Genomic DNA, 25,200 nt, shown 5'->3' with positions numbered 1-25,200 from the left:
GGAACAAAGGGTGATGGGTGTATGAAATTTGGGCAGTGGATTAAAGGGAAACCGTGCACATGAAATTTGGGTTACCATGCCCCAAGTGTGTGTGCTGCCCAAAACATAACACAATTACCTATTTCAACAGAGCTACTACCAACATTTACTAAAACCACATTAAAAATACACAGGATAATGAATGGTTTGAAAGAGTGCATTTGGAAGCAGAGAGAACCCAATTACACACCTTCCTGCAACAGAGTGCCTCGATCATACACAAAATAAACTTAAGCTGTTTACAATGTTTCCCAATTTTTTTTATTTTTCCCTCTACATTTAACTATTAAAAAAGTCTTTTTATTAATAAATGGGCTCCTCTGTGGTTCATATACAATCATAAGTGAACTTTAAATTCCATTTTATACAAACATCTCAAAAAATATTGGGAGTGAAGTATGGTAGGAAATATTGCTCACATTGCTAATTAACATGCGTATAATGAAAAGAGAAAAACATTTTGTTAGTGCATATACTTCCAGAGCAGAAAACCCACCTAAAACAAAAGATCTAAAATAAAACATACAGTAGCTGATTACAAAAAAAGGTAATGTCCACAAAATTAAGTTTTTCATGCTATTCTACTTTCCAGTACTATGCCTCAGGTAATCAATTTGCATGGCTAGATGTTGGCTGCTTGAGGTATATTAGAAGGGATACCTGCATGTTGAGGAAAATCTGTCATCTTAAGGGTTGTTTCTTTTTGTTTATTCTGGTACTTTAACATTTAAAAAAAATATTTTATTTACATTAAACTTCACTGAACTGCAATGACATTCCAATTATAGTAGATGACAAACAATGCCTCTATCACTAGGCACTTTTAAAGGTGAGTTTAGGCTTTACAGACCCTTTTGATGCAATCTCAGATATGATATTAAATTATCCCACCACCCTTATCCCACTAAAATTGCCCTTCGGGGGAAATATTATCTTATATAGCCTGATTAATTTTACTGTGGAAGAATTTAGTATAAAACAACCAAAGGAAATGCATCATTTGAGAGTAATAAAACAGCCTTAGGTGTCAGGTTTGAAAGAGGAGACAAATTGTATATATTTAAAACTAATAATTTAAATTTGACTTGTACTTTATATATTAGTGAGACACAAATATAGGCTATTTTCTTTTAAAATTTCATTCACATAATGGAAAATTTTGTTTATTAAAAATATCACATTTTGAGACTAGAAACAGTAAAGTGCATGAAAAGTTTAAAATATAAATTTCAGAAAACTCTTATAGCAGCAAAAAAGCAGAATAAAGAAAAACTTAAAAACACAGACACAACCTTTTTCTGTTACTGTGCCATAATTAACATCAAGTAGCCAACCAATTTTTTCCCCCAGAAAATGGTATAACATTCACTGCCTCATGAATCACAGATTTTCAACTGGCCCCTCATGGGCAAAAAAAAAAAAAGAATTCTAACATATCTGAAGGCATCAACAGTTGGGAATAAACCAGTAGCTTCTTAATTCAACCCTGACAGACAATGGAAACAAAGATTAAAAGCATATGATGGCCATTTGGCAGCTAGAGTCAGGAAAAATAATCCAAGGTTTTCAACTACTGCCCCCCAAATGAATCTTTTCTCTCTTGTCCTTTGCCTTTGTTACTTCTAAAAAATCAAAACCGACAGCCAGTTAACCTACTTTGGTAAACACATGAAATATGTGTATGGTTTTCCCCTTATAAAACTTTGATCAGGGCTTTTTTTTTCTAATCTAGCAGTTTATTTTTTAAACATCTGACTAATACCAAAATGATACCAATCATATTTCTTTTCTCCAGTACAACCAGAGAGAAGGGTAAACAGGAATAATGAAAAATACCAGACACTAATTTTTGTGGGTATTTTAAACATAACAAATTCTATTTTCAAGATGTATGGCAGTATAAATTATCTATTTTCCTACAAATAAACTGGAGAGACAGGCTTAGAATATTTGTAAAAAGGTTATAACTAATAGGGAACAAATAAAGTTTTTGATTCCTCAAAAAACAAAGACAAAACACAACCAGCATTTGGTGTACAAACTGTTCTGTGCTATTAAATGCTTGATTTTGAAAGCATATTGTGCAATCATCTTTTAATTTCTCAAATTTTCTTAGTATGGCTAGAGACTATAATGTAGTTTATGTACAGGTCAAGCAAATTTTAAGTGCTTTGTTAATGTGCAAATGACTTGGGGAGCCAAAAATTGGTTTGTTATAAAGGAAAGGCAGAAATTCAAGAAAGTTTTTCCTGCAAGGCATGCCATCATTCAATTTAAAATATTATTTATAGTTTAAAAACTTGCCTTTTACAAAAATGATTGGTTTACTTGAAACCATTTCAAAGAATGTATTTGTTTTGGAAAAACATATACATTGTTGTTGGGTCTCAAAAACTGGTGTTTAATTGATTATGAATACTGACTCCTAATATAATATGAATAAAGTCCAATTTAAAAACACATTAAATTAAAATTTTGGAAAGACAGTAATACTTTGGTTCCAGCCCTAGTGCCAAATGATACCAATATGCACAAAAATGTACAAAGTCTATTATAGCGAACACATAATGAAAGTAACCTGAAGCAGCAGCTTAAGGATGGCCATACTTCACTCCTACATACTTTGATTTACAACTGTACAGGTCCGTAGCAACAGATCCCCGTCGCTGCGGGGCAGTGCTCCACTACCTCCGGTTAGGCAAATGGACACCATTGACAAGAGGCAGGAGCGGAGGGTGAAGTTCAAGTTGTGTTAACAGTGAGAAGTGGTCTGAAGGGATGTGAGGGTGTGGACACCCAGTGATGTTGTTCTCAACCAGCCATTGAGGATCTAAAGGCCCCAGGACACCAAGCACGTTCATATGAGTCTTGGAATAGAAAATGTAGTCAATCACACCCTGGAAAGAAATTGTAACAAAGAAAAATATCTATTTAGTAAAAATAAAAACTCTGTAAAAATAAACCCATAATTTGTTAAAGCTAAGTAATTAAGTAACCTTTAGTTCTAGTTCCTGTTAATGTGACTGTGAGCCAAATAAGGCTCCAATCTTCAATGGGAATTGCATGAAACACAGCATCCTACTGAATCATAAAGATTTGCATATGTGCATACTAATAAGCTGAGACACCACAACACACACCAGATTATGTCTAGGCATATTTAAAATTGGTCTACTTGGCTTAGTGGAATCTTATATAAATCAGTTTAAATGTTATGAAAACTGTACTCAGTTATAATAAGTACAAAATAAGTATATATATATATATATACACACACACATAAACATATAATCTAGTTATTAAGTTAACTGTTCTGTTAATTTAAAATACTAATTTATACAAATCCTGGTCTGCATTATCTTGCTACATAAGGATATCTAAAAATATATCATTCTGCAATAAAGAAAATGTAGTAAATATACACAATGGAGTTTTATTCAGCCATTAAAAAGCACAAAATTATATCATCTGCAAGAAAATGGTTGGAATTTATTAAGTGAAGTAAGCCAGCTTAGAAAGCCAAGGGTCATATGCTTTATCTCATATGTAGAAGTTGGGGTGAGGGCAAACAGAAACCAAACCACAATAGTTAAAGGTAGGAAGCCAGGGTGAGAGAAGAAGGTAGGCAATAGGGAGGTGGTACTGGGCAATAAAATAGACAGATTTGTGTTATGGTCCTATAAATATTTAACCATAATGAATCCCAATATTATGTATAATTATAATGTACCAATAAAAAACTGAACATGGATTAAGGCCCCTCAAGAGTCATTTAGCAGGGGCCCATATATATTGGTTGTATTTGCTCAGAGCTAGGTGATTTGTCTGATCAGTAAGTCTCAAAAGCAGTGTGCCTTGATTGTTCTAGGCTATGTATACAAGATAGTAATCAAATTGGTTCCTCTACAGATCCTACATAAATCAAGAGAGAGTAACCCAAGTAGAAAGAAGTAATTCTACATCTGGAAGAAGTAACTACTTACAAATATAATACATAATGAACTCTAGCCAATACTTTAAATGGTATCACAATGAAATGAATTACTAAAAAATTAAATAAAAATATTTTATATTATGAAATTTTGGAAACAACTACATTTATTTACTAATTTTCATATGACTAAGATGACCAAAATAGTTCTTCTGAGAGAAAACACCTTACCCACAGCCTTACTTTACCACAAGTTAAGAAATCTACTTGGGCCCAGGTAAGGACTTCTGCCAATAATACCTCAAATCCAAACATTTGCAAATTACATGATCACAAGATATTATTCCCTCATTTTGCTTAAAGCTTAGTTTTGCAAGAATATTTCAGTAAGAGTTAACAAGTGTCAGGGAGATTTTAGCTTCCCTTTAAGAAAACCCTTTACTCCTACTAAACACTAAGGAAATAATTTAAAAATTAAATAAAAACCATAAATAAAATATTATCAATTACATATGCTGATGAAAACCACCCAGATCACTTTCTTAAGAGTACCATCATAGCTGGGCATCGTGGCACACACTTGTAATCCCAGCATTTGGGAGGCTGAGACAGGAGGATTGTGGTTCACAGACAGCCTCAGGTACTTAGTGAGACCCTTTGCAGCTCAGTGAGACCCTGTTTCAAAATAAAGAATAAAAAATAGGGCTGGGGATATAGCTCGGAGGTAGAATGCCCGTGGGTTCCATCCCCTGTACAGGAGAGAGAGAAAGAGGGAGAGAGGGGGAGAGGGAGGGAGGGAGGGAGGGAGGGAGGGAGAGAGAGAGAGAGAGAGAGAGACAGACAGACAGAGAGAGAGAGACAGACAGACAGAGAGAGAGAGACAGAGAGAGAGAGATATCTCCATCATACACATCAGCTGTTTATAAATTTTTTTTCCTTTTTGGTACTGGAGACTGACCCTAGGAGTACTCCACCACTGGCCTACACTCCCAGCACTTTTTATTTTGGTGGTATTGGGGTGGAACCCAGGGGCCTTCTACCTCCAGGCTACACTCCCAGACCTATTTTTTTATATTTTATTTGGAAACAGGGTCTCTTAAACCAGCTGAGGCTGGCTTCGAACCTGCATGATCCTCCTGTCTCAGCCTCCCAAGCGTGCGCCACCACACCCGGTTGCACTTTTTATTTTAAAAGTGCCTCACTAAATTGTTGAGTCTAGCTGCAAATTTGTGATCCTCCTAGTTCAGCCTTCTAAGTCCTGGAATTACTGGCATGCACCATCATACCCACAGCTCTAGTAATAAAATTTTTACAACCATAGGTTCCAAAAAGATGTTAAATACTCCAGGAAAAATATTGTATTTAATTTTGAGGTGTCACTTGTAATTATTTCCTTGGTTTCAAACATCCAGAGTAAAAGCTCTGATCAAAATCCTTAGCAAGATGATAATCTGTGATTTTGCCCAAGTATTTGTATATAAGTATATTATGGGAAGGATTCCTTTGATTATATTCACAAAGGATATTATCAACTAATTATTCTTAAATCTTTTTTGACCCAAAGTTTATTTTTTAAAAGACTACAATCTGAAGAAATAAATTTTATATATTAGTAAAGACTATACTGTATATGTTATAGAAGTTATTTGAGGAAAAAATAAAAACAAAGTGAAAGAACTGCATTATGTTAGCTTTGGTTTTTAAAGAGTGTGAGAAATTACAAGACATGGTGGCATATGGCTGTAATCCCAGCACTTGTGAGATTGAGACAGGAGGATCAGAGGTTCAAGGCTAGCCTCAACAGTCTAGCAAAGCCCTCAGCAGCTTAGTGAGATCTCAAAATAAAAAATAAAATAGGACTGGGATATAGACCAGAGCGTAGAATGCCCCTGAGTTTAATCCCCAGCACTACCTACCTACCTACCTACCTAACACACACACACACACACACACACACACACACACACACACACACACACACAGTGTGAACTAAACTGTTTATTAAACTTACATTACTGGATCTACAAATACTGTTGAAAAAGAAGTAATTCTCCCAGTTGACATTTTATATTTGATGTTACCTATCCCTTTTTACTAATTGCCTTTAATATTAGAATAATAATTATATAAAATATTTTATATACACCTGAAAGTGCAGGTCGTTAGTTGAACTTTTTAAAAACTCAAGCCTTAATTCATCCTCTAGTTAACCTTTCTTCCCATCTCACTTTATCTTCTCATTCCATCATCCATCTATCCAGCTTCCCATATATGCCTTTTCATATATATATCTCTTTCCCCACCAATTTTTAACTCTGTTCTATTTCACCCATCCTTAACATCCAAACAAATACTCTACAAGCCAGGAATTTCTGGTTCTTTAAATGTACTCCTTTAGACAATACAAATTCAGGATGATCTGATTCAAATATTAATACATGTGAAATATTTTGAAGAAACAACAAAGAAACTTAGGCCAATTAAGATGACTGAAACAGATGGGTTACATTAATAATCTAAGATTTGTTTCTGACTTTACTTCATGGGCAAGGAAAGAGTAAATTTTTAAAAATTCAGGAAGAAATAATATATACTTATAATACATACTATACACATTCCAAAACAATAATAGTTGTAGAATTACTGAACAGTTCTTTTATGGATATAAGATTTCTGGGTTATGCTGGAAGATATACATAGGTGTAGTTATAAGGATAGGATTTAACCTACAGCAAACTATGTGTCATAAATGAGGTGAGGAGGTATTGCTTTAAGCTTACACAAAAACAGTGGTATGTTAGAGCTGTCTACTACTAACCTTCTTAGTATCCCTTCTCACCACTGTAACCAAAGATATCATGTTGCAAGCTTGACATCTGCTTTAGCAGAAGTACTTAAATCAGTAAACTCTACAAAGCTAGTTACTAAATTTTAAAAGCACATCACTGCATATGAGTGACTGAAAAAAAATGATCACTGCAAACAATTAACTAGTGGCAATACTAAATTAGATTCAACTTCTAAAACTTTTTTGTCCATTTCCTAATCACAAAAGCTGATTAATAACATAGGCATCATGGGTGACATTCTTTCCTCCTGTTTCTTAGAAAGGAGTAAAACCACTAAAAATGAAAAAAGATTATCAGAGGTGCAAAAAAAAAAATTTTATAAATTTCCTTTGGTACTAATATTAAATCCTTTCTAAGTTTTTAAACCAAACACTTGCTAACATCTGCATTTTTTCATGATAGTGAAAATGTCTAAATTGCCAAAAAGCCAAATAGAGGTAATAGAAGAGCTACAGGTAAACAGTGATCAGAAAATATACATTGAAAAAAAGATTAACTATAGAAAGCTTATAAGATTTTTCTGAAGAATAGACTATATAATGAGCCCTTTAATTTTTCTTATTTTATAAAAACTATTTTTTTTCTTTTAAAGCCAGAGTATTCTATTGCATGGAAATATATTAATTTGACTACATGGATAAAAGGCAAGATGTTAAGCATAGACTTCTATAATTCCATTCCTAAAAGAAACCTGAAAATTTTAAAGATAAATACCAATGGAAAGTGCTAAAAAAAACTATATAAATACTATAAATACTATATAAAATAGCCATTCAAGGTAAATTTAGGTACATATTATTTGGTTCTTGCTGAAATTTAGGGATGATATGGACAGGAAAAAATTGACTACTAATATATACCCAAATACTTTAAACAATGTCTGATACATAGTAAACATTTTAGAAGTATTATTTAAAACCTGAACAAATAGTCTCAAAAAGAATTCTCAAACTAAGCACGGTGGTGCACAACTGTAATTCTAGTACTTGGGAGGCTGAGAAAGGAAGATCACAGGTTCAAGGCCAGCCTCCACAACTTACCAAGGCCCTCTGCAATTCAGTGAAACTGTTTCAAATAAAAATTAAAATAGGGCTGGGGATTATCTTAGAAATAAGATGCCCCTGGGTTCAATTCCCTGTACCAAAAAAAGTAAAAGAAAAAATAATTCTCAAGACAATAATAATAGCTAGTAGCTAAGAGTAGACATTATGAGAATATAAAAATGTTAAAGATTAAATTACTCATGCATAAAGAATCTGTACTTTTGCCACATACTCATTTGAAATAATTTCTACACCAGTGTAAAGGTGGCCACTCACTTTGAAATCAAAGGTGTAATTGGTGTAAGGCATCAAGTTATTTTCATAGGCGCTCTTAAGTTGGAAGCCATGTGTGATTCTCCCTTCTGAGCTTCCATTCTTTCCATTGCAGCTGAAGTTCATAAGACACTCATTGTACCTTAATTCCTTGAAGTCTTTATGGTTGTCAGCTACTCCTCCATTGCTTAAATATTCCACAACACCTAGCAGAATAAAGGAATACTACCATTTAGATTTAGCCCTTACACAAGGCTTTATAGCTACGATCTGTTTTGAAGTTCAAAGTGACTTATTAGATTGAGTCACATAAAAATGCCCTTTTGGTTTTTGTTTTTAAAAATATCAAATTCAAGGGTATTGGCTTTTCAGACCAAAGCATCAGGATTACCAAGAAATATCCTCAGTTTCTTCATGGTTCTTCAGGCTTTAGATAATTTCTAGGACCTGGGTGGCATTTACCAGAAATGCCTTCACTTTTAAGGTGTTTGGGGGATATTATTCTGTCACTATCTCTTTAGTATTTTCCCATACTACACAGTCAATCTACAACTTTGGAATACATAAATATAAAAAGTAAAAATCATTTACAACAAAAACAGATTTTGTATCTTCAACATTTTAATGTCTAGCATCACAAAGACAATGTCATTCTTTATTTTGAGCCAGCATGGTTTTCTCAGTCTGACATGATAAAGACCTATTATATGAAAGAGATATACTTCTGGGCCAAAAAATATTAAGCATGTCTAAAAGGTTGAAGAGAATAGCATCATTGAAAAACATATAGTTCCCACTTATTTAGCAAGCATAAAAAATTATCAAATGCTTCTTATTATGACTAGTGAAAGCTAATATTAGTCATCTCCATTTGTGATCAAGAATGACAGGTAGAAAGATATGAATAAGTAAGTAATGAAGGCAGTATCAGTATTGTGAATGGCTCAAAAGAAACCATCATCATCTAGCTTTTATTAAATCCCAAGTACTTTCCTAAGTACTTTATAAAATTAAACTCCACAAACTATGAGTTAGAAAAAGTGATTGTCCTCATTACAAATGAGGAACAGTTTGTAAGTGGCAGAACTAGGATCCAATCCGAAAAGTGTGAAAAGAGTCAGCTAACTATGCTGTGTGAGCAAATACAGCTAATTTATTAAACGAAACCAAATAAAACAGGAGAAAAACATACTTTAGAGCAATTCAATCAAAATAAAAAAGGAAGAAAGGAGGGCATAGTTAAGGTACCAACTAGCCTATGGATCAGAAAACACACTCTATTACAAAAATTTCAGTATTTTCTGAGTAGAAAAATATGGTTTTTAGCATGGTGATTTTTTAATTAACTTCAAAATTAATTCAAATGTAGACACCTAGCTTACAGTTATTGTTAAGTGACTACTTAAAATAGCCTAATAATGGTAATATATAAAATTTATAATATGCTTTGGTAATAACAAAAGAGAAATACTTTACTGTCTTATTTTTGATATTCAGCATCTAAGATGAACTAAGTTTAACAAAGATCTAAAATAACAAGTTTGGACATAAAATAGTAGAGGTCAAGAAGCAGTATGAAATCTTAGGTGAGTTTTGATCAGTCTTCTATATCTAATATCAATATTCAAATATCATTTCACAAATTCACTGAAACTTTGGCAAAGTTAAACTAAATAGCTAGCTTTGGTGAATATTTTCTGTTTACCCCTTCAGATTACCCTTCTCCATGGTACTCTGTACCACAGAGTAATTTTTATTGTATTAAAGGCAAAATCTTAGCCCCCAACTAGATTCCAGTTGGATTTAGTCAATGGACAGTACCGACAAATCACAAGAACAGGAGCAGAGTAAGATAGGGGTGTATTTTCTCCTGACTCCCTTCTTATTGGTTTGGCAGGCCCTTATTGTATCATTCAATTCAAAGCCACTGTCCCTATAACATAGCCCTCTCCACATTTATATTTTTTCCAAGTTCTGACGGAAATTCCCATGACCTTTTCCTTTAAGAGTAGAGGTGACCAAAAGACTCTAACTTCCCTAGTGATAAAGTACTGCAGCATTTATTCTTTTGTTTCCCTTAGCTCTGACTACATCTTTGGAAATAGTTTCTTAACTAAACTTTCCTCCATTACCTAATGTCCCATCCTTGGAATTCTCCTTGGTATAATTCCTAATTTAGAAGAGAAATTCTCTATTCAACTTATAAGAGCTAGCTGGCCTTTCAACCAAAACTAAAAGAAAATTTTAAAGCAAGAAAGAAATTATGTTATAAATACCTGAATCTGGCAATGAGTTAAGATCTGCACATAGCACCAGCGGGATGGAATTAGGATCTGCAGTTGGGCTGCCAGGCCTACTTGAAGCTTTCTCCAGAATGTTTTTAACCTCTGAGACAAACATCATGGTCTGGATAAGTTTCACATCAGAATATTCTGGGTCCCAATGCATGTGGGCATTTGCCACTATAAGCAGCTGTTTGTCTGCAGAATGAATAGGCTTCATACCTAAATTTAAATAAAAAAACAAAAAGAAAGCGGGGGAGGGGGGAGAGGACTGTGATTGAGACTGTATATGGCCTATAGAGCCTAAAATACTATCTACACCTTTAATAGAAAAACTTTGCTGACCCCCCCCATTCTACATACCTAAGTTAGGAATGACATCATAATATTTGATTATAGTGCCTTGCACTTGTTCTTAATTTAAGCAAACAATTTTTTTAATTAATTATTTTTTCTGTACTGGGATACCCAGAGGCTTTCTACCCCCGGACTACACTCCCAGACCTATTTTTATATTTTATTTGGAAACAGGGTCTCACTAAGTTGCTGAAAGCCTCACTAAGTTGCTGAGGCTGGCTTCAAACCTGTGCGATTCTCCTGTCTCAGCCTCCCAAGTGCTGGGATTACAAGCGTGCGCTGCCACACCCGGCCTTAAATAGGCAATTTTGAAAGTCTCTGTCATTTATATAGCACAATAATCCAGTGAGGCAGGTTTTCAGTTGAGTTACCTAACCTTATTTTAAACTCTTCCTACTGCTCAATACTCACTCATCTTGCATTTCCTGAGCCTAACAGGGATAGGTCAGTAGAAAAAAGGCGGCAACATTATATTAAGAATAAAAAATAAAACAGAAGTAAATTTGTTCCACCAAAAAAACTTATGTCACCCACCTAAATAAACAATAACTAGAGAGTAGTATGCTTTCAAAAGTCCGGACCCTTGCGTTTTTAGTCCTGGCTTTATTACTAATTATTTAGAGTGGTATTGGGCCAGTCAGTCACTTAAATCTTTTTATATTTAGGTTCATTTGAAAAAATGAGATACATTTAACTTCAAAATCTCTTAAGATCCTTTTCCCACCTATAATTCTGCTTTTTAATTGTCAAAATAAACATTAACATATTATTTTTCAAATAGTGGACAGGATAATACATTAAAAATTTTAAAAATTAAGCTTAAGTACTGACAGAGATGTTAAAAATATATGCAATATATAAAGCTTAGTATGCATGACCAGACACTACTTAAAACTATTTACATATATTCTATATGTTAGGATCATATAGAAAAATGAACAAGAGCTATTCCTTGAGAGTATGACTGAGATGAGTGTGTCTTTCATTTTTACGTTATATACTTTGTGCTGTTCAAATGTCAGTGAACATTCCAATTTAGTATTTCTTTGATACTTTACAGAAATACCTCTTAAATTTTTCTACAGAAACAAAAACTCTGGAGAAAAAAATTACCGAAGTCTGCTATTTTGGTAAAGTTTTCTTTCTAATATTACAGAGCTGTAAATATCTTCAATGTTGAGAAAATAAGTAACTGAAATAATCTTGTTATATGTGACAGGAGTCATTTTAAGTGTAATTTGATCATAAGAGAAATATCTGCAGCCAAAACTTTCTAAGCTATCTTTTTACAAGTTTTATAGTGCTACCTTTGGCTCTAGATTAAATATCCACTATATAAAATATTAAAAATTTGCTCCATCTAAGATCCATAATTACTTTTATATTACTAAATTCCTCTTCCAGAAGTATACATTTCAGAAAGTGGAAGTAAGTACTATATAATTTGGAATAACTCTTCTGCAAATTTAAAAGGCAAGTAAAACTTAAAAAACAAAACAAAAAACAATCTTTATAATACTAGAATAAAAATTACCAAAAGAATTGAAAGGACATAAAAATAAATATACACTTCTGATTTCAACATGATTTATTAAATATTAAATTTGAAAACATGTAAAAAAATAAACAAAAATGGAAAGGCTAAAAGAGAAGAACATTAAAACACTCTTACCAAAGATTATTTTTGATGATGAATAAACTGAAAGAGGTTTGACATATGTATGGTTTGAATAATTCAAATCAATTCTTATGACAAAAATATTTCCTTCTTCCAAAAGTACAAGGGAAAAATAGAGCCCTGGTATAGCCTCACCTCCTCCTTGCTCTTGCTTAAAATATACTGCGCAAACAATAACATGCTCAAAGGCAGGCAGTAAAAAGGGTAAAACAAAGGCCTAAATAATACAAAGTACATAATAAATTTCTGACACTAAAGGAAGCTATAAATAACCTAAAAAGCTAAAGAAAAATCCCATGTAAAAGATCATGCTCTTATCCTAACAATGAGTGAGATATAACAAAGAAATTAAAGAAAACGTGCCACGTATTTAACCTCAGAGACAAGATTCACAGCCAAGCTAAAAATACGGTTCAAAAGAAGCCTAAGTTATTATAATTTATAAATTCAGCCTAACCAAAATATTCTCTACTTCACAGAACCTTATTGAATTGATAGCATATTAAAAAGAGTTTATATATACTGTTAAGTAAAAAATAGTGAGACCACAGAATATCTTAAAAAAAAAACAAGAAATATATGATGCTTTATATAATTAGTGCTATTTTCCTGCCCACCTCAAGCAACTTTCCTTAAAAGAAGATAACTTTGTGATAAATAACAGCAAGATCCTCTGCATTTGTTTGCATCAAGAAAATTTGGGTGGCATTTTTTTTTTTTTTTTAAGAAGAGCATTTGAGCATTTTATTTTGGTATTGGGGATTGAAACCAGGGGCATTTTACCTCTGAACTATACCCCCAATCCTGTTTTATTTTTATTTTGAATCAGGGTCTCTCTAGGTTGATAAATCTCACTACTTGCTAAGGCTGTCCTCAAACCTGTGATCCTCTTGTCTCAGCCCCCCAAGTACTGAATTACAAGCATGGGCCACCACACCCGGCTTAATAAGAGTATTTTAAATTGTACTCACCTGCTCCAAATAGTTCTTTGTGGACCTCTAGTACAACAGCAACACCAATGTTATCTTTTGTCATCACTCTGTTCAGCATAGCTTCGGATCCATCTGAATTAGCCATTGCCACCTGGTTAAATTCCACTGTATGCTTCTGCACCAATGTAAATCTATAATATACAACAAATTATTTATGATTATTTTGGTAATTAGAATATCATGTTAAAAGGCATTAGTGAAGGTGGCACAAGATAGACACCATTCATCATGTTGCCATTTTCTAGCTACAAGTAGCCAAGTGATAACAGTTCTGGCCACTGAAACATAACGAAGTCTAGTGTCTATAAAGATTTTCTTGGAGGCACAACCTAGCAAAGATGGCATATATACCCCTTTATCCTTTTACATATCTGCACTTTCCAACTAGAGCCTGGAGGATAATAATCTTCACAACCATGATGAAGCACCAGAATTAGTTCTGGACTGCCTATTTCTAAACTTGTGTGAGAAAATGATCCTTCTCCCACTTAGCTAAGTTACTGTTCTTATTTTCTGATATTTAAAGGTATACACAATTTTAACTGAGACAGCAAGTTACTGAGAAAGAACAAAATAAAACCTATCTACTTTATTCCCAGTTTTATTCCCACCACATCAAGAAATTTGTCAAGAAAACACAGAAACAGAGACTTTATTTCAGCTAAGAAGGAACAGATTTTTCCATCTGGCTTTTACTTGAAAGCTATAATAGGCTTAAGTGTTCAGAAAAACATTCTGAAATATAAAGAAATAGCTCTCTTTATGATTAAAGCTTCACTTAGCATTTTCCTTCCTTAATGCCAAATTATCAAGTACTACAGAGTTGTAGAATTCAAATAATTATTCCACTGTTGACATTTAAAAGCAGTTGGTCAAGCCATTTAATCTTTCAACCCAAAGTCATTAATTTTGTGAAATACTTATGAAGGACCAAAACTAATTACACACTATTTTTTACTCAGTGTTAAGTAAAGAGATCTCTACTTTAACAGTGCCCACCCCACCTTCCTCCTTGTTTGAAAGTAGAATCAGTACATATATCTTCAAAAATATAAACTAAAAGCTACAGTTTGCTGTGCTAGATGAAACAATACTCCCTCCTCAGATATGCTTTTGCCTATTTCTAACATAGAGTTCTTAAACTGAGCACATTTTCTATTTATTTCAAAATGGTGGTCTTTAAGCCAAAACACTAAAGTCAAAGAGATATTAAGGTGAAGAAGGCGATTAATAGCATTCTAGATAGAAGAGAGGCATACGTCCTTAAATAGCAAATAACTTAGTAAGTTTATGGGTTACAAAAGATTGAAAGAGTAATACGAAATGATGCTAGAGATGAGAGGAATAGAAACAAAAACTTCCAAGCAAAGGTATGCTAAATTATCAAAGATATTGATTTAGGTTTTTAAAGTTCACACTAACTGCTCTGTAGAAAATAGATTACAAGGGTCAAAATGGGAATTAGAAGACTACTTACAAAAAGTTTAGGTTGTTTGAATGGACCAGGGAAAGAGAAATAAAAATCAAAGATTCAATATATATACTGAATCACATATATGTGTGTGTACACGCGCGAGCGTGTGTATAAGAGAGAGAGATAAGACGAGAGAGGGGGGGAGGGGGGGAGAGGGAAAGGGAGGGGGAGGGGGAGGGGGAGAGGGAGAGGGAGAGGGAGAGGGAGAGGGAGAGGGAGAGAACTGACTTTATCAGACTTCAAGCATTTTTCTTTTCGTTTTTTAACTAAAGATTGAACCCAAGGGCATCCTACCTCCAAGCTACAACCCTGGCCCTTTTTATATTTTTGTTTTGAAACAGGGTCTCACTAGGTTGCCAAATCACTAAGTTGCTGAGGCTGGTCTCAAATCTACAATCCTCCTGTCTCAGTCTCCAAATACTCAGATTACAGGCATGCACCATCACACCCGGCTTCTTCAAAAATTTTTAAGCAGTGGCATACCTTTTGCAAACAATTTATAGTGAGATTCCCATATATGTTATAATCAAAGCAGCACTTTTAGAATAAATCAATCATTGAAAGCAACCAACCTGTATTGATGAATAAAAACTTGAAATCAGAAAAGTATATATGATAATTATAGTCTTATATCAGTATCCAGCTGATCTACATATTTTGTTTTGGTTTCAAAGTATTTCTAAAAATCCTGTTTCACATAGATACACAAAAACAAGCAGTAAATAATTCATCTAGTACACAGAAAAACCAAACAGGAAGGCAGAAACATGAATTAGAAGTCTACACAAAAACAGGTCAACTAAGCAACACATGAAGAACATGTCAGTGATTTCCAAAGTGTTAAAATGTGATATCTGAAATATTTGAGTGAACATTTTAAAATTAGTGTAATTATTAACTTAAAATATTTTATAAATACTAACAGAACTATGAATTATTTATGAAATTTGAGTTCTACATGAATGTCTAATAATCCTACTTAAAATATTTTTATTTTAGAATAATTTTATTTCTACTAAATTTAGATCATTCTTTTTTTAGGGGAAAGTAGAGAAGAAAATTTTATTAGAAATGTCTTTATTAAAATTTTCTTTTCTGTATCTTTTTTACATTTTCTCCACCAAACTTAGAATTAAATCTTTTCTTTAAAGTAACAAAATAAATCTAATTTCTTTTCCATGTGACACTTTATGTGATAATAGATGTTAATGTTCTTCTACTCCCAAAGCTACCCCCCCAAAAAAAAGAATCAACTCTTTATATGAGATATGATGTGAAGACAGTTGTTCAAGCTGGGTATGGTGGCATACATTTAAAATCCCAGTATTTGGGGGCTGAGACAGAAGGACTGAAGATTTGAAACCAGGCTCCACAACTTAGTGAGAGTCTCAGCAACCTAGCAAGACTGTGTTTCAAAAAACATAGAAGGGTTGGGGTATAAATAACTTGGAGGTAGGATGTCACTGGGTTCAATCCCCAGTACCAAAAGAACAACAAAAACCACCCACAGTTGTTCATTTGATATGAACAACTGATATGGTTTAGAAGTGGTTTCTCCCCCAAGAGTTCATGTGTTGGAGGCTTGGTCTCCAGTGTGGTGATGTTGAGAAGTAGAATCTAGTGGGAGGTCAGTGAGGAAACTGCTCTCAAAGAGATTAAGCCAGGCGTGGTGGTGCACGCTTGAAATCCCAGCGCTTGGGAAGCTGAGACAGGAGAATCATGCAGGTTCAAAGCCACGCTTCAGCTATTTAGTGAGGCTCTCAGCAACTTAGTGAGACCCTGTTTCCGAATAAACATAAAATAGGTCTGGGAGGATAGCCCAGAGGTAGAAAACACCTGGGTTCCACCCCTAGTACTCATACCAACACACACACACACACACACACACACACACACACACACACACACACACACAAAGAAAAAAGAAAAAGAAGAGATGAAGGTAGTTCTTAAGAGGACTCTGGTCATTCTCATAAAAGGAGTGACATGAAAGAGCAAGCTTATCCCCTCTCCTCAGTCTCTCTCTAGCTTCCTGTCTTCCTTTTGTAGGGAAAAAAAGCTACTCTGGTTTAAATTTATGGTTTTATTGATGCATTGTAACTATACAAAATACGGAGACTCAAAGTGTTATATACATGTATAAAAGTACATGTATATCCCCTGGTGTAATTCTTCCTGTATCCCATCCCACTCTCCTCTTCTCCCTCCCTATATATAGACATAACATTGTTTGAACTGTTCCCTTCCGTAAACCTCATTTTTCTCCTTCCCTCTCTCCCCTTTCCACTATTCTACTAGTCTCTCTTTTATCTGAAGTCCCCTTTGTTTCCTATTTTCTCTCTAGCTTCCACATTAGAGAATAAACCTGACCCTTCACTTCCTGAGACTGGCTGGTCTCACTTGGCATATTATCTAGTTCCATCCATTTTCCTGCAAATGACATAACTTTGCTGTTCTTTATGGCTGAGTGAAGTCCCATTGTGTGTATCTGCTATTTTTTTTTTTTCTTTTGTGATACTGGGGACAAACCCAGAGGTATTCTACCTCTGAGCTACACCTCCAAACCCTATTTTACTTTTTAAACAGGGCCATGAATCACTAAAGTTACAGAGGGCCTTGTTAAGTAGCTGAGGCTGGCTGCAAACCTGCAATCCTTTTTCAACCTAAGTATTGGGATTACAAGTGGGTGCCACTACTCCCAAATGCCACATTTTCTGTCATGTATTGAGAGACACCTAGGTTTGTTCCATAACTTATTTACCATGAAATATGCTGCTATAAAAATGGGTACACATGTATCACTATAGTATTTTTACTTTAATTCTTTTGGAAAGACATCAAGGAGTGGTAAAACTGGGTCATATGATGGTTCTCTTCCTAGTCTTTTGAGGAACCTCCATACTGATATCCTTAGTGGTTGTGATAATTTATAATCCCACATTTCATGTGTAAGAGTTTCTATTCCCCACAACCTCATCAGCATTTATTATTTTGTATTTTTGATGATTGCCATTCTAATTGAAGTAAGATAGAATCTCAGTGTAGTTTTAATTTGCATTTCCCTGTTAAAGGTGCTGAACATTTTTCACATATTTGTTAGACATTTGCATTTCATTTGAGAAGTGATTATTCAGTTCAATTGCCCATTTTTTGACTGGTTTATTATCTTAGTGTTATATTTGAGTTCTTAATATATTCTACATATTAGTCCTCTAAAGAAAGATTAGCTGGTAAAGATTTTCTCCCATTCTGTAGGCTCTCTCTTCTGACTTTTATTTTCTCTGCTGCACAGCCTTTTTAATTTGATGCCATCCCCCTTATTGATTCCCTGAATTTTAGGAATCCTATTGACAAAGTCTCTACTAGTGCCTATGTGTTGTAGAGTTGGTCCTATGTTTTCTTCTAATAACTAATAAATTTCTGGTCTAATTTTTAGGTCTTTAATCCATTTTGTATTGACTTTTGTACAATGGTAAAAAAGAGAGATCTTTTTTTCTACATATGAAGATCCAGATTTTCCAAAACCATTTGTTGAAAAGACTATCTTTTCTCTAGCATAAATATTTGGCTCCTCTGTCAACAATCAACTGGCTATATGTGACAGAATTTCCCTCTGTATCTTCTATTCTATTCCACTGATCTATGCACCTGTTTTTACGCCAATACTATGCTGGTTCTGTTAATGTAGTTCTGTAGTATAATTTGAAATCAGGTACTATGATGTCTTAAGCATGGTTCTTATTGTTCAGGACTGTTTTAGCTATTCTGAGTCTTTAGGTCCATTTTTCCCCCTAACTCTGTGAAGAATGTGTCAACAGACTGAAAGGATTATATATACAATAGATTGCTTTTGATAGTGTGGCCATTTTAACAATATTTATTCTACCTATCCAAGAACATGGGAGATCTTTCTATCTTCTAAGGTCTTCTTCAATTTCTTAAGAATTCTATAATTTTCATTGTAGAGGTCTCTCATCTTCTTGGTTTGATTTATTCCTAAGTTTTTTGTTTGGTTTTGATTTTGAATGAAATTGTTTTCTGAATTTCCTTTTCATTGGATTTGTGGTTGCTATATAAAAAGTCTATTAATTTTTATAAGTTGATTCTGTACCCAGATACTTTTGTTGAATTTGTGTTATCAGTTCTGTAAGTCTTCTGGTTGAGTTTTTGGCATCTTCTAAGTATAGGATCATGTCATCTGAAAACAGGGATCATTTCAATTCCTCTTTCCCTTTTTGTATCCCTTTAATTTCTTCTCTTGCCTAATTCCTCTGGCTAAGATTTCCTATTTCTGACTAGGAGTGGTGAAAGTGGGCACCCTTGTCTTGTTCCTAATTGTCCCCATTCAGTATGATGTTGGCTTTGGACTTATCTCATACTGCCTTTACAATGTTGAGGCAAGTTTACACTGCATTTTAAAATTTTATTTTAATAACACTGATTTCAAGTATTGCTTCTGATAGCTATATTATACAATTTATCATCTTTCTGTGTTTATTTCATAATATGTATTTGTAGTTCATTTTATAAATTAAATAATTATCCATATTCTATGAATACTACATTAAAAGTACTACCTTCTTAGTTTCTCTTCCACACCCAACTAAATATATTCTACTCTGCTTCTACTTTCTGTCTCACAAATTTCCATACAAGAAAGCACTCTGAAATATATAGATCTTCTTCCATTCTGTTAGCTGTTTCTTTTTAATAAAACACACCAGTTTATGGCTACTTCCTAGTAATTAACCCAGGCCATGAAGCTTTTGTAATATTTAAGATCTTAAACTTGTGCTAATTTAGTATTTAGAATTAATTTATCACTTGTACTCTGTGACTGGTATAGAGATGCCCTAAGCATTGTTCCTGCTACTATCTTCTTTCATTTTATTCTAAGAAATTTTCTGTACATTCACCTTTTAGAAAAATCTAAACAGAAGCTCTAATGGGTGTAAGAAAGGACATGTATTATGAAGATTGATATAACCAAAAACCAAAGAAAACAAAAACCCCTTTTTACATGAGAACAAATATTAGGTTGAATATTTCATATGCTAGAAAAATATCCAAAACAAGCCTTCAAACAAAGAAATAACTTGATTTCTTACCAATCTGTGGTTTAAAAGTAATTTTATGGGCTATCATGTGATTACTATATAGATATATAGCTCCTTCTAGCTAGAGAAAGGACAGTGAACACCAACTATGAATAACTAAAACAATCTGTAGGACTTAAGTAAAATTACTTCCCACAAAAAGGGATAATGCAGCAAACAGTCAAGAAGACAGTATGATTACCCAAAAGTTAACTTAGACCTTCCTTTTCTGGATCATATCTCTGTACTCCTAAAATCAAACCATATAGTAGTTCTTACTATAGATAGTAACAATTACATACAGAGATGTTGTTGTTGGGTTCCTTTAAGTACTAGAAAAGGCAAAGACGATAAATAGGGAAGATAAGTAGATAAACATCATCCTAAATTTGTGCTTTTTTTTTTTTTTTCAGGTCTGGGGATGGAACCCAGGGGCATTCAACCTCCAAGCTACACCCCCTGCCTTGTTTTTTATTCTTTATTTTGAAACAGGGTCTCACCAAGTTGTGGAGAGCCTAAGTAGCTGAGGCTGTCCACAATCCGCAATCCTTGGTCTCAGCCTCCTGTTACACAATTTTTTTGACCAATTAAGGCACTCCCACTTTCTTTACCATTTTTCCCCATAAGAAATCTCTGAAGTTATGATGAAGCAGTTATTATGATCCATATTTGAAGGGTAAAGAAACTGTGGCATGAAGAGATTTTATGTTTCATCTTCAGTTAATGAGAACATCACATCTTATGTTTCAAACATCACATAGACAAGTTCTAAATGCAATCATTCCCTATGACAGTGGAAATAACTGACAGCCATTTAGAAATATCACAACAGTTATTTTGGAAAGACACTATAATATTTTAGAATGATACTATCTATAATTTCTAAATGTCCTCTTTTGAAGCACAAAGCTACCTCAGATAATACGAAGAAAAAACAAGGACTTGGCCTTACCTGGAACTCAGACTGGAAGCAGGTTAGAAAGTGAAGCAATACAGCAAGGGCTAAGTACCATGACAACCTAAGTTCCCAATCCTATGACGAGAGTGCTTCTTCACAGTGTAGTGGCCACACTGTTATAAATTGCTGTTCTCATCTTTCCCTTTCTCCTTGATTTAAAATAAAGTATGATCAGATGATCAGAACTGCTAACCTCAGGAACAGCAAGCAGGTAATTCTAGTATCTAGATCTAGTTTCATTTCCATTTTTTCCCATTTTGTATTTCTTTAAGTTGTACATCTGGCTCCAAGACCTCATTTCTATTAACAGTGAAGTCTATAGAATGAAACATGGCAAAAATAATTTAAATTCTGAATCTTAAATAAAAAAACCTGTCTATAGTCAAGTTTCAACACACACTTGTGTGTATGTATATATATGCATTTCATAAAATGCTTAGATTTATAGATAATACTTGAGATCAAGGACAAATATAAATCAAAGTTCATTTCTGGCATTTTATTAATTAAAATTATATTTTCTGGTATAGCTATGTATGTAACTATCAAAAATAATGTTCATAATGAGGACCAAAAAATTATGCCAAATGCTGAAGTTCCTATTAGGTTCCCCCCAATATTAAACTAGATGGGCTGGACTGTAGCTCAATGGTAGAGCATATGCTTGGCATGTTCGAGGTCCTGGGTCTTGAAAAAAAAATTAAACTACAATATTTTATTGTATCCTAATTCTCTGAATATTTTAGCAATCTGTCCTACCCTTTACTAAGCAAATACTCTATCCATTCATCATGATGAGTAAGAAGTTTGTTACAATATAGTTATTATAGTTTCCACTTATATAATTACTTACTTTATACCCCTATTTCCCATGCAGGGTTAAACAGTAATCAATGAAAACAAGATTATCAGATACTATCATTTGAGAAGAATGAGTCTTTGTGAATCCACAAGAGTCAACATGCTCTCCTATAGTTATTCTTTTGACTTTGTCAGTTTTGTAAACAACATAAAAAATGTTAACAAGCTAAGACTATGTAAATAAATCAGGTCAAGAAAAGTGGCCCATTCAAAATTATGTATTTAAATAAATAGGAGAAACACCTGGCTTTATATTCTTTTCATTGCATTATGTTATCACTCCAATCTAAAGAAAGAATAAAGACAGGTAGTATACTTTGTGTTATAGTCTGAACAATTTGGTACTGAATAAGTTAGCTAATATCATTTGGTACTGGAATAAGGGTGGTATTTCTATGATAGCAATATAGTCTTGACATTCCAGGAAAACTCACAAGAGGTAAAATGAAATAATGTATCATTCAAAGTGTTCCTGTGTAGTAGAATCAAGGTTACTAAAACAAAAGCATCTAAATGTTTCCTATGTACTCATTTCTTAATTAGTTTACAGGATTTATGTATTTATGTATTTATTTAGCAATACTGGGATTTAACCCCAGGATGCTCCACCACTAACTCCAGTCCTGTTTATTTTTTTGAGATGGGAATCTCACTAAGTTGTCCAGGCTGTCCTAGAATTTACAATCCTCCTGCTTCAGCCACCTGAAAAGGTAAGATAACAGATGTATGCCACCATGCTTAGCTCCTGTTCATAGTACTTTTTTAGTAATTCAAGAATCAATTTGCAAAAAATGTCTAGTATTTAAAGATTCTTAGATAATAGTTATTAGTTCAGATCCTTAACTGCCTATTATAGTTTGAACTGAGAAAGCTCATATCTTGAAGGCATGTTAATGCAGCAAGGTTCAGAGATGGGGCTTGGCTGAAAGAGATAATTCACTGTGGAAGTGGCCCTAAGGATTATATCTGTCCCTTATCTCTTTTTTCCCTCCCTCCCCCCAACCCCCGTTCTTCTAGCTGCATGAGTTGAGCAGCTTTTCTGCATCATACCTGCCATGATTATTTCTGCCTTGGAGCCAGCTGATTCATGCACCAGACTTCTGAAGCCAGGAGCCTAAATAATTTTGTAAGTTGGTTTTGCTAGTTATTTAGGTCATAGCAACATAACAGCTGACCAATACACTACTTAGAGTAAATTATCAAGTAAATGTAAATTTTTCCTCTCATAACTGTAAAGGAATGATAAAAATCTTCGACATTATCTTGAAAAAACAAATAATGGCAATGGAAAAAGAGCTTGATGTTATCTGATATCTCAAAGTTAGAATTTTTCTAAAGTTACAGTGTTTCAAAGACATTTGTATATAGAATGGGTAATATTTCAAATGCAAAGCAACTTTTCCAAATGACATAACCTTACAAGAAGTTCAAATATTGGAAGTGTAAACAAAAATCCTAAAGATTTGGTTTACTACAGTGATTAAAAGCCAGAAAACTAGCCAGGCATGGTAGTGCAAATCCATACTCCTACTACTTAAGAAGTTAAAACAGGAGAATTGCAGGTTCAAAGCAAGACTAGCAACTTAGTGAGACTCTTGAAAATTCAGCAACACTGTTTCAAAATAAAAAATAAAATAGGTAGAACACCCCTGGGTTCAATTCCCAGTATTGAAAAAACAAAACAAAACCAAAAAAAGAAACCATACAACTTGGTTAACATTGGGCTAGTTATTGAACCTGTGCTTTGGTTTACTCATCAATGAGAAAGGAGGAAATAATGGTATACCTTTCTCTGAGGGTTGCTTTAAAAATTAAACAAGATAATCCTTATAAATAATTAGAAAAGGCCTGGCATGTAGTAAACACCATAGTAATTTTTATTTGAAAATCCATAAAAACAACATAATTTAATATACTCTGACCTTATAGGGATGTGCATTAAATAAAAATCTAAGTGAGTTTATATTTATTAAAAATTCATGGAAAAGACAAGAAATTTAGTACAAGTAAATGAAAAGTACACCAAATAACTTAAGTTCACTATTTGACATAAATGCCAGCTGGGTACAATGGGGCATGCATGAAATCTCAGTACTTAGGGCTGAAAAAAAGGATTATCTGTTCGAAGGTTGGCCTTGGTAATTTAGAGAGACTCTGTTTCAAAACAAAAGGAAAAAGGGCTGGGGATACAGCTCAGTGGCTGAACATCCATGGGCTCAATCCCTACTATCACAAAAAACAGATTAATAATATGCCATGCTAGTAAGGCAATGTACTGAAAAAAATAATTGACTTTGTTATAATAGGGATTAAACAGGAAAATACTGGGAAATAGCTACACAATAATATATATGCTTATCCCATAAATTCCCTATCTGAAATCTCATTTGTTTAAGACTGAGCCATGTATATTGTGTACATTGGAAAATGCATTTAAAAAAAAACAGCAGCCTCCAAATTATTAGCCATGGGATTCAGCCTCTGTAAGATTTCACACATCTTATTTCCCATTTCCTAATCCTAATCAATACCTTAAATCCTGGATTTTGTAGTTCTGTATCTCTCTTCTGTCCTCCTCTACCTATCTATGCATATCTCACCTTTAAGAACCATATTATACTGTATGCCTATCTCTTCTTCTGGACTTGAGTTTCCAGTGAGATTAGAAACCATGCTTCCTTTACCTTTGTATGTTCCATTCCAGAAAGAATACTTGTCACAAACAAATGTTCAATAAACATTTAGTGAATAAATTATTGTATAAATGTATGATAGTTAATTCACATAATAAAAAGTTTGATAAAATGAGTGATTCTGAAAAAAAGTCAACTAGCAAAATAATGACAACAGTAATGGAAAAAATCCTGATCACTTACTGCTAATCTTAAAGACATCACTTTGAGTTTTCACAAACTCAAAGTGTTCCTGTGTAGTAGAATCAAGGTTACTAAAACAAAAGCATCTAAATGTTTCCTATGTATTCATTTCTTAATTAGTTTACAGGATTTATGTATTTATGTATTTATTTAGCAATACTGGGATTTAACCCCAGGATGCTCTACCACCAACTCCAGTCCTGTTTATTTTTTTGAGATGGGAATCTCACTAAGTATTTGACTTTATGAAAATATGACTTTATGGAATCTCACTAGGTATTTGACTTTATGAAAATATTTGGAAAAATTCAACATCTCCAAAGTTTAAGGCAATTTATAATAAAAGCATAAAGAAAAGTACAATTAACAATCTCCTTTCCAACTAAGAAATAAGGCAAATTTTAAACTAAGAAATACGGCAAATATATAACTTCCATACACTTGCTTTATAGCTTTTATTTGAGCTAAACCAAAGATAATTTAAAATGTAT

At 33.6% G+C, this 25,200-nt stretch overlaps 1 protein-coding gene across 2 annotated transcripts in view; it reads right to left on the bottom strand.

Moving 5' to 3' along the window:
• Positions 1 to 2,723: 2,723 nt before the first annotated feature.
• Positions 2,724 to 25,200, bottom strand: part of CNOT6L (CCR4-NOT transcription complex subunit 6 like) — a gene marked incomplete at its 3' end in the record, with an annotated part of 104,146 nt that continues 81,669 nt past the window's right edge. For both annotated transcript variants that reach the window (XM_080697952.1, XM_080697953.1), the window contains 4 exons: positions 13,424 to 13,575; positions 10,412 to 10,639; positions 8,139 to 8,341; positions 2,724 to 2,936 (listed from right to left, as the gene is read on the bottom strand). In XM_080697952.1, coding sequence (XP_080554078.1) covers positions 2,724 to 2,936; positions 8,139 to 8,341; positions 10,412 to 10,639; positions 13,424 to 13,575 — 796 coding nt within the window. The remainder of the gene's footprint in view (positions 2,937 to 8,138; positions 8,342 to 10,411; positions 10,640 to 13,423; positions 13,576 to 25,200) is intronic.

The sequence above is a fragment of the Muscardinus avellanarius genome, assembly GCF_963383645.1.
Source record: "Muscardinus avellanarius genome assembly, chromosome: 6".
NCBI lineage: Eukaryota > Metazoa > Chordata > Mammalia > Rodentia > Gliridae > Muscardinus > Muscardinus avellanarius.
The sequence above is the reverse complement of the archived record's forward strand: the minus strand, read 5'-3'. Positions and strand labels throughout refer to the sequence as shown.